A 10,438-nucleotide genomic window follows, 5' to 3' on the forward strand; every position below is an offset into this window, starting at 1 on the left:
TCCTAGAATCAAAACAGCTTTTAATCTCAACTCGTCCATCAACATTATCCCACTTCAGTCATATTTTGTTCATTTGGGAGTGAGACATTTCTGAGTGATGATCAAATCAATGAACTAGCACTTGGGTTAGAACTTACTGGTTTACCATTCACTTTGGGTCTGAATTTTCCATCCAATCTTTGTGCAAAAACTGAGTTGGAAAGAGCATTGCCAAAAGGGTTTTTGGAAAGAGTGAAAGATAGAGGAATGGTGCACACTGGTTGGTTACAGCAGCAGCTTATTCTAAAACACAATAGTGTTGGATGTTATGTTTGTCATGGTGGTTTTAGTTCTGTGATTGAAGCTATGGTTAATGATTGTCAACTTGTGCTATTACCTTTTAAGGGTGACCAGTTTTTCAATTCTAAGCTCATTGCTAATGATTTGGAGGCAGGGATTGAGGTGAATAGGAAGGACCAAGATGGATATTTTCATAAAGAAGATATTTTGAAGGCAGTGAAAACTATCATGGTGAATGATGAGAAAGAGCCGGGGAAGAGCATAAGAGAAAACCACATGAAATGGAGGAAGTTTATGTTAGATAAAGAAAATCAGAATAAATTTATCATTGATCTGGTTTCTCAGCTGAAGTCTTTGGCTTAATGCATGATTGGAATCATGGTGATTTTCATCTGAACTGTAGCTTTTGCAAGATCACGATGGATCACCTTGATTCTGACATACTCACTACGGATCTAAAGATGCATCCACTCCTTATGTGTTCTATATTACTTCTGTTTTACCTACTTTGTTGCAGGCTCCGGCACTTACTGTTGTTCTGATTGTAATAGGATTTACTTCCTGTCTGTTGTAGAATTTGTTGTAATAAAACCAGTTGATTCATGAGTCATTGATATCATGTGAAATTTTAATGTTTATTTTTATCTTAAAATTAAAATACATTGATAGGTACACACGGACCATTACTTTATTTTTATTTTTATAGACCATTCCTTTATGAAAGACGAACTAGATCCAATATAAAAATCTAATATGGTATAAAATAGCGGCAATACTAATCATGTCTTAACTTTAACTTGTAGCATCATATCTTTGATGTATTCTCCTTTTCCTGCCACAATTATTAGGCTTTGGATTAGCTTCACCAGCTTCCAAAGGAAAATTCAATATGGCTTTCTGACCCCTCATTCTGAAAGCTGCACAATCATAAGCCTTAGCAGCATCAATCTCTCTGTCAAATGTTCCTAACCAAACCCTGCTTCCTTTCCTTGTCGGATCACGAATTTCTGCAGCATATTTTCCCCATGGCCTTCTCCTTACTCCTCTGTAATGCCTTGTTCCATAACTTCTTTGTTCCTTCCTCTCTAACACCATTGATTCTGCCAAATTGGTCGTCTTTTGAGTTTCCTCTAAGGGACTTTCTTCATGCAAGTTTTGTACCTTATTATGAGAAGAAGTGAAGTCAATCAATTTTGTATCAGCTTCAAAACCAAGGATTTCAAGAAAACTGTTATGTTCTGAAAAGTATGAATCCAAATCAATTTCTGGTGATGATGTGTTTTCAAGTTTTACACAACTGAGATTGGTAAAGAATGAGTCTGATACATCCTCTAAAAGATGTTGACTCAATTGTGTCAAACTTGAAGTTTCTTCTGATGTTGTCATGTTTTATGAATTATGTAAGTAATAGGACCTAGGAGGTTGAATTTAAGATTGAAAAAAAAACATGATCAACAAAGATATATATACAAGTATATGTATAAACCTGTTACTGATAAAGGGTCTCAATCAAATCCTCTGATAAGGAATACATGAGAATTGGATATTGTATTAAGCTAGTTGATGGAGTGGACCCTCATAGTACCTTACACGGTTTACACTCTTGAGACAGTGTATCTTATCCAAATTACATGGTTACATATTCGGTTGTCCCACATTGAAGTAACAGTCTTTAATTAGACTCTCAACTTGCTTCTTGGCATTTAGCAATAGAAACCAAATGATGACTTGTGTTACATACAAAGAAAGGTGTCAAAAAGTTGATTTTGGTTGTATCCAGCTGAAGCATATACATAAGTTAGAAAACGTGGTTGTTTCAACTTGTACCTGTACAGTTAAGGACATTTATTATGATACACATTAAAAAGTTCACATCAAGGGAACATCTAGATGTTTAATTCATACTCTGTCCAAGTGGTTTAGCCAAAACCAGCAAAGGAGAAAACAAAAGTCAAGCAGGTTGTTGGCTTTCCCCCTCTAAAATATCGAAAAATATAGGGCCTGCTTGTTTTTCATCATCTACCATCTGCAATAGTTATTTTAAGTTAAAATTATGATAATTTATTTATATTTAATTTTTTATTATCAGATATTTGTCTACGAAAACATTTAGTTGTTTTTACTTTCTACTCTTTTATAAAAAATTAATACTCCCTCAAAGCTTAAATATAAGCAAAAAAAATCAAGTTTGGTAAAATCAAATATAAGCAAAATTCAAATACTCAATGTTCAGTGGAGTTCAAGGTTTCTTCAGACACAGGTGGAGATCAGAATACTCAATGGAGGATTTTGGATTAAGACTGCAATAAGTAAAAACCTCTGTATGTATTAATAAATTGAGCAACAAAAAAATCTGATGGTTTACAGGCATAGTAGTACCCAAATTATGCTCGTACATAAATCTACCATATTCTAACTTTCCCAACAGAAATATAAAAAAGAACAGGATAACACAAAAGGCTAATCGATGTGCAGCAACAGTTAATACTTAATACACACTATTGAACCTAGATTATATAGAAGTAATATTCATCTTATTTGTATCTTCGACCATCTCCTTCTCAACTCTTTGTTGGTCAGAGGAAACAAAACTTGGTTGATTTGTCGATTCAAGAAGTCTAGCCCACATCCTACCTGTCAGTTGGACTGTATTTGGTCTCTCTGTTACACACTGCAACAAGATGTTTTGTGATCAGCTGGTATACTAAATGTTATGGACAAAAACAAGAAAAAAATATAACGAGGAACACAGTGACTTTATCCACAGTAGATACACAGTTTTAACAAGATTCATCTATACTTTCCTTAAAAAAAATAAAAATAATAAAACTATTGCTTATGTAGAAGACTGCCAAATCAAAGAAAAACCTAGCAGAAGGTTGTTAGAGAAGGATAAGGAAAGATTCACTAACAAAATGAGTTAAAAAGTTCCAAACTACTCTACGACTTATTCTCTTAAAGCTTATGCATTTGGAATAGTTTCTTGTTTACATGATACACATTAATGCTGATTAGGAGGATGCCGGCAATTCATTAAATTGCTTAATTCAATAGCCATTTCATATCCTCAACATAACTTTGTAGTTAATTCTAGGAAGCTTTTCCATTGGACAGTCTAATACTGCATAGTACATAGAAACTAATAATAATAACATCAATATAGTACAGAAGCAAGCACCATGAGAAAATATTTTATTTAGAAAATCTAAATGAGGTTAACAGAATATAAAACGAGTTTAGAAAATAATTTGAATGAAGTAAAGAGGTTGTTTGAACTACACTTTGAAGAGCACAATTTTTAGTCATAGAGTAATTTACTTGAATATAATCATGATTTAATGAAATGAACCACTTACAGCTATTGGGAGATAAGCATGTTTGCTGTTCACAGGCCCAACTGTGAAGCCAGAATATCCTGCCATAGCTCCATGGACAGCACTATGAGCAAGAAGAGTGCAGTAAATGTTGTCCGAGGCATTACTTGGAATAGCTCGAATCATATATGTAGGATCTATGAAAGTAACACAAACAAAAGTTTTATAATGAAAATTAGAACAGATTTCAATAGAGAAGAAAAGTGAAAAGATTTAAAAAAAAATTACTTAATGTACCTAGATTACGTTAAGTAATCAAGCAAATCAAAAAGTTAACATGGATGAAAATAAATTATAAAAAAAATAAATACTAATTTCTTTAAAACTTCAATCTCGATTGTTTTCAGAATATAAATTTCTACACTTTTTTCCTACTAATCTATTAGATGCAATATTTCCTTTCCATCTGATTCAGTAACATGTTAAATTAACTATAGGTAGATTTCCAACTGGATAATACATAGAACTCTCTAAAGATAAAGCTATTGTAAGTGGAAGGCTACAGTCATTTCGGTAATCTAACATGATTAAAACAAGTTTAGAAACTCATGAACATACCTATATATTTCATATTTACCACCATCTTTGGTAACTTTGTGAAATGATCCTGTAACAAGGAGGTTGTATATTAAAAAAAATGGACAACTTAAAGGATGACAAAAACCATACTCATAACTTCTGGAGAAATAAAAAGCAATGGTCATCAAGACGAAAAGATCGATGCATTTGTTTGTACCAAATATAGCACTCAGTCAAGGACAAGTCCAAAGTCTACACTGCTTTCACATGATACACATTCATCATTCCTCTATTTGAAAGTATCGTTATTGACTGTCGTTTCATTTTCTTTGACGTGAAGGAACAAATCACAAAACTGAACTAGACTAAGAGTTGATAGTTGTTATTCCACATCAGTAAATTTCCCATTGCAAAGCAATATCCCACAAGTTTTATGATTAAAAAGTGCAAAACAAAAGATAACAAAATGAATTTAACAAGGAAATTTCACCTTAAAAAAACAAGAAAAATTCACAAGATTATTTGATATTTAACATTATAGAACTGATCTATTGGTAAGTTGACTGATAATGGCATAAATTAAAACCCCTCAAATAATATTTTAAACAAGTGCATAAATGTGGTTCTATAGTAAGTTGACTGATAATGGCATAATTGCGGTTTTTAAACTAGTATACAGAATACAAGAGTAAGGAAAGATAACGGATCATACCTTGATCTTATTGGATAACCATGGACCAACATCAAGAAGTAGCTTGTTCCCTGATGCATCCTTCTCATCAACTGTATTAACTTCTGAAGCAACACATTCCTGACCAGCTCCTTCTGCTACCACAATAACTAAATGTCCATTTTCTTTTAACCTCTGTTCAATAAACTCAAAAATTCCACCTCTTCCTTCCAAATAAAATGGAGACTCTGGAATCAAGCAGCAATCCTGTTACAACTTTTGCTATTAGTAGGCAGTCCTTTTTCTGTCTTGAAAAAATCAATAAACGAAGAGGTGCAAGGGGAGTCATCTACCGAATTAAATCAATCAAATACATCAGTACTAAAAAAGAGAAAACGCAAAGATATATCAACATAGTAAAGCTCTCCAATCCTGCTACAAATCTCAGAAGAACTACAACTTTAATACTACCAAAAGAATCAGTTCATCAAACACCACCCATCAATAACAAAACAACTAATAAGAATCAGTTTATGGATATCACTTACCACATCTCGACTTGCCAAAGTTGCATTCATGGCAATGAAACCTGCAGATGGAAGCTTGTAAAGCATTTTTCTGAAAAGAGAAATAGGACGCTTAAAGATCTAAGGCTCCCATTCTATGTCATTTCAATGAAAAAATATATATTTAGAAAAAATAGAATTTAAAAAAAAAAAAACAAGATAGTGAATTTGTAGAGCATGTTTACCACTGTATCTTCCCATTAGCTTAACAATTCCAATTCCATTTTCAACACTATTAACCTCCACATGAGCAGCATTAATGGCTCTTTGGGCTTCTTCCACAGCAGTATCAAATCCAAAAGATTTGTCTATTACCTAGAGGCAAACATGCAAAATAAATACCACAAAAAGTTATTGCTCGGTCCATGTTTTATTTATATTTATAAATATATCTATATAAAAAAAATATATGATACACATCAAAAGTTCTAAAAAACAAATGCTAAGGCACGTGTCTATCACAATTCAATTTAATCAAATAATATATGCGCCAAAATGGTCACTGATGTCCATTTTTAACATCAACCCAGTTCTTTAATGTCATTTTTATATCATATCGATTCTTCAAAAAGACGTCTGGCATTTAAAGAGTATTTGGATATATTTATTATTGGAGGGAGATTTATTTCACTTGCATTTTAGAAAAGACCAAAATAAGCATTAATTCAAATCTTAATTTATTTTATAAATATGAAAACCTCTTACTAATGTGCTGAAGTTTCTATTGACTAGAAGAGTAGAACAATAAGGATTAAAATGTTGGCCATTTGTGTGAAGATGCTCCTGAATGCTGTGAAATAAAAATATTAGACATGTTTAGCTTCAGAAAAAACATTTTATTTTCATTGCCTATTTTCACTATCAAATTACATAAAATATCATTTTGACTTAAATTACTTCTTGTTTTCAAATCATAGAAAATATAATATTGTTTTATATATTAGATTTTATACTTTGTATTAAATTATATATTTGCTACCCTTTTTAATAATAGCCAACATTAATTTTTGCATATTTACATGTATATAATTAAATTATGATAACATATAATGTCATATTCTCTAGTCAAAAAAATATAATGTCATATTCTCAAAAAACGTCATGTTAAATATCAAAATGGAGTTCAATTTCATTTGTCTATTAGCTCGTTAATCTATTTAAAGATATGTCTGATTACTTATTTAAAGATGTCATATTCTCTAAGTAGGCTAACAGGCCATACTAAACTTCCGGAAAGGTCAGGCTCGAGCCTAAGAATAAGCCTTTGACAGATAACAGAGGCCTTGATTATTTTTACCAGACCAGGCTTAAGCCTTGCAAAGTCTAACCCGGCTCAGCCTATTCCCACCCCTACCTATGAGCACAAACGGTAGATAACATTTGCACCACCGAAGTTTGCAGCCAAAAATAAGAAAAGGTTCAAATTGATATCTTCCTCAAAAATTGTAAGCATTGTTGTCTAAAAAATGAGAATATCAATTTTAACTTGCCAAAACAACACCAAAATCATCAGATATATTATCAATTCGAACTCTAAGGAACACAGCCGCATTTGTTTGTTATGAACATTATTTTTCCCCACAAAGAATAAAAACAGGATAATGATACAATGGTAAAAAAAAAAAAATATTAAACAGAAAAATGTCATTGGTGATTTAAAACTTCCATGGGAGCACAAGTTTAAAACAGATAACGGCTACGAAACTTACAGCAATATCATTATCAATTGTCTTCGGAATCCCAGCCACAGCCACTTGAAGACGGCGTTTTTCAACTTCCTTCATCGAAGGATGCTCATATTACATTATTCCATAATAAAACTATATAATGGACTTGTTGAATGAAGACCATAAATTGTGAGAGAAATCAATTACCTCATAAATGCGTGCAGCTCCTTTTTGGGTACCATCACCTCCAATAATGTATACCTAATATGCACAGATCAAATTTCCCATTGGTTTTCCATAATCTATTAAGAACCTAAAGCGGCAAAATTTACTGAAATTTTTAACCACCTGATTTATTCCTCGGTCCTCAATGTTATCTACTATCTTGTGGGTATCATGTCCTCCACGAGATGTACGAAGAAATGTTCCCCCAAGTTTATGGATATCGCTAACCACTTTAGGTGTCAATCTCATGGTATTTTTTGAATAAAACCCTTTATATCCTTCCTGAAAAAGTTCCCAGAGCAATATGGTAAATCATAAGAACTCAAGAAATGACAATAAAAGAAATTGGGAAACAGCGCTCATGGACTGGTTATCGTGTTCAAAACAATACAATATACACAAAGTCTTTTGGTTATTTGGGGATAAATTGAGTTATATATTAAGAGTTATTAAGTTAGATGGTTTTTATTCTTTGTAAAATTATATCAACCTTCTTCTCAATGTCCCCGTCATAATATTCAAGACAGGAAGACAGTTATTTTTACCAATGAAAATAACCTATAGTTTTCTACCTTGAGGAATTAAAAAGTTTCTTGCAAAAGTCACAAAATGCTAGCTGTTGAGATCCCCACATTGATTAGAGATAAAACAAAATAGTCCTTACAAGGCTTGGACAATCTTAAGCTATCTTTGGGTATATAGTTATGAATTGGTTGTTTCATTCAATCCTACACATTTTCTTGGTTATTTTCTTCGTTATTTTGAATATGAGGATTTTGTATCCTCTTTTATCTTTATATTTTTCTCTTCACTTTAACAAAGTTCTATTTAAGAAATATATATTAAAAACCGCAAATGACGTATTAACTACTCAACAAACAACAAAAATAGTCAAATTAATTAAAAAAAAAATCAAATTTTATCCGAACTATTAATAATTTAAACAAGTAGTATGCATTAACTCTTCAAAAAAAAAATTGAACAGTGCATTAATTCTTCAATTAAAAAAGAAAGGAAGGAGTATTATATTAATATTTTAACAGATAGCAAAAAAATTGTAATTTCACAAAACTCACCTCAATCCCAAGTATATCTTCAACCCCATACATGTTTTTCAAGCCAAATACAATTTCCCTAATCACTGTATTAATTCCTGGGCATAATCCTCCACAAGTCACTATGCAAGCACGTACTTCTTCTGCCTTGAAGTAAACCTAATATTAGAAGGCATTATCGTCAGCTTCTAAACATTACAAATGAACACTGAATTTTCCATGTTTTATACCTTTTCTCGAGGTCCAGCACGGCGAAAATGAACTCCTCTAGGACTATTTTTCTGAACGACAATCTGAACATGAAACATTGTTTGAAATATATGTAAGATCAAAGAGAGAGACATAAATCATTCAGAAAAGAAAATAATTCACAAACAAGGGAGAAGATTGGACCACTCACAGTTTGTGCAACCACATCTTCTGGACTTACAAAAGTATTCCTGAAAGCAGAAAATGGTTTAAAGAAAATTTGTTAATAAAATAATTTAAAGAAACAAAAATTTGGGAACTGGAAAAAATTAGAAATCAGTTAATATGCTTCAAATCTAGTGTGCAAAATCACAAAACATTTTAAAACAAATTGCATAGAAGTAATTTACTTGACAATTGAATAAGCTTGACTGGTTTGTAGTGGGTTTGGATACGACTGCAAAGGAGGAATTAAAACGGAAACTATCAGAAATCACCAATATGGTTAGAAAAAGGAATAGATATACATACATGAGGACAAAACATCTGCTTGTCTCGACTAAAAAGAAAAAAACAGTATAATCAAACACACAATATTAACGAACTACCGAACCCCTTAACAAATTGGCCAAAACAGGTTGTCAAAAACTCTATATTTGTCCTTCAATTTAGTCCATTACTTGTTAACTTATGCAACGAGGCTCGTTAATCAAAATACACACCAACTTAATACTTTTGCAATCAAAATTCACCTCATATGGAGCATAATTTATGAAAATTATGAGTGAGTCGTTAAGAAACAAAATTGATTTAAGGAGGAGCAAATTGAGAATAACTGCTGCAAGCTTGATGAACCTCAGTAATACATACATCATCTTAATGACTTGAAAATGCATTGATTTTATATGATATGATATGAATCCTTGCTAGTAGTTCACACAATAACACCGTCTCAAATTAAGTGGCCTCTTTACTACCAATAGAACATTTATTATTATTTGTTTCAAGTTTTATTTATTGCATTTCAATACTCCACTAGCTATAATTAATAAAAGTGTTCTAGTACTTCCTCCGTTTCTAAATATAAGTAAAATTGACTTTTTTGGTTCATTCATTTAATTTAATGATGTATGTGGTCAATTTTGCTTATATTGTAACGCATTTTACCATTAAAATTAGCACTCCTAATAATTTCCTTAATAACGTATAAAATTCAAACATGACACCTAATGAGACCGAGGGAGTATCATTATTGGGAAAATAGCTCTCTAACACCTCCGACGGTGTGTCCGACGACATGTCTCAATGACACCAACACATTCATTTTTTCAAATTTATATTGTGTCTTGGTGTTAGTGTCATTGAAAAATAATGTGAAAAGAAAGAAATGTAAAAGGAGAAAAAACAGTACCGGCAGATTGGGAAGGAAATTGGTGAGGTGTGGAACGTCCTCGAGGAGAAAACCGTCGTCATTTTCGGATTGATTGGAAACCCGGACGGGTGCGAGTGGGAGACGGTTTTGGCGGGAAAACGGTGGTGGTAGTATCGGGTTCCGGAGAAAGAGCGCGCGCTGAGGAAGGTGGGATCGCAACAACAGTAGTTGCAGAGAGTTTTGACGGGAGGAGGAGGAGGAGGAGGAGAGAGAAAATGAAGGAGGAGTTTTAGAGAGAGAAGAGAACGAAGTGTAGACGGAGGAGGAGGAGGAGAGATCCATTTTCCTTTTCCTTTCCTTTACAAACACCTGACTCAATCAATCAATTTCTCACTACAGAGATTATTATTCAAACTGGTTCATCCAACTCTGCAATATCAATGATATTTTTAGACTTTAGATGTTTACTATTTTCAAAGATATTTTATTTTATTTTTACATCAATTCCTAGTCATCATAAAA

The 10,438-nt window shown here is 32.4% G+C and overlaps 3 protein-coding genes across 4 annotated transcripts; 1 reads left to right on the forward strand and 2 right to left on the reverse strand.

Annotated features, from left to right (window-relative positions):
• Positions 1-24: 24 nt before the first annotated feature.
• On the forward strand, positions 25-937 carry LOC11406930 (UDP-glycosyltransferase 79A6; the record flags this gene model as incomplete). Its single annotated transcript, XM_024784289.2, has 1 exon — positions 25-937. A coding segment is annotated over one exon (618 nt), but the record flags the coding sequence as incomplete, so codon positions are not given.
• On the reverse strand, positions 896-2,106 carry LOC11422933 (ethylene-responsive transcription factor ERF106). The gene has a single exon (XM_003591609.4). The coding sequence runs from the start codon at positions 1,663-1,665 to the stop codon at positions 1,072-1,074; it is 594 nt and encodes a 197-aa protein (XP_003591657.1). The 5' UTR covers positions 1,666-2,106; the 3' UTR covers positions 896-1,071.
• Positions 2,107-2,580: 474 nt separating this feature from the next.
• On the reverse strand, positions 2,581-10,352 carry LOC11410489 (ATP-dependent 6-phosphofructokinase 4, chloroplastic). 2 transcript variants are annotated; one of them, XM_003591610.4, is made up of 14 exons: positions 9,956-10,352; positions 8,955-9,001; positions 8,756-8,795; positions 8,586-8,648; positions 8,377-8,514; positions 7,424-7,582; positions 7,283-7,336; positions 7,118-7,186; positions 5,594-5,723; positions 5,391-5,431; positions 4,885-5,109; positions 4,212-4,260; positions 3,636-3,790; positions 2,581-2,950 (listed from the first exon to the last, which is right to left on the reverse strand). In XM_003591610.4, the coding sequence occupies exons 1-14, from the start codon at positions 10,256-10,258 to the stop codon at positions 2,792-2,794; spliced, it is 1,632 nt and encodes a 543-aa protein (XP_003591658.1). In that variant the 5' UTR covers positions 10,259-10,352; the 3' UTR covers positions 2,581-2,791. The 2 variants fall into 2 exon arrangements, with proteins under 2 accessions (XP_003591658.1, XP_039685774.1); XM_039829840.1 differs by lacking the exon at positions 8,955-9,001 and having other exon boundaries at positions 9,956-10,164.
• Between the last annotated feature and the right edge of the window lie 86 nt (positions 10,353-10,438).

Source organism: Medicago truncatula, chromosome 1 (genome assembly GCF_003473485.1).
Source record: "Medicago truncatula cultivar Jemalong A17 chromosome 1, MtrunA17r5.0-ANR, whole genome shotgun sequence".
NCBI lineage: Eukaryota > Viridiplantae > Streptophyta > Magnoliopsida > Fabales > Fabaceae > Medicago > Medicago truncatula.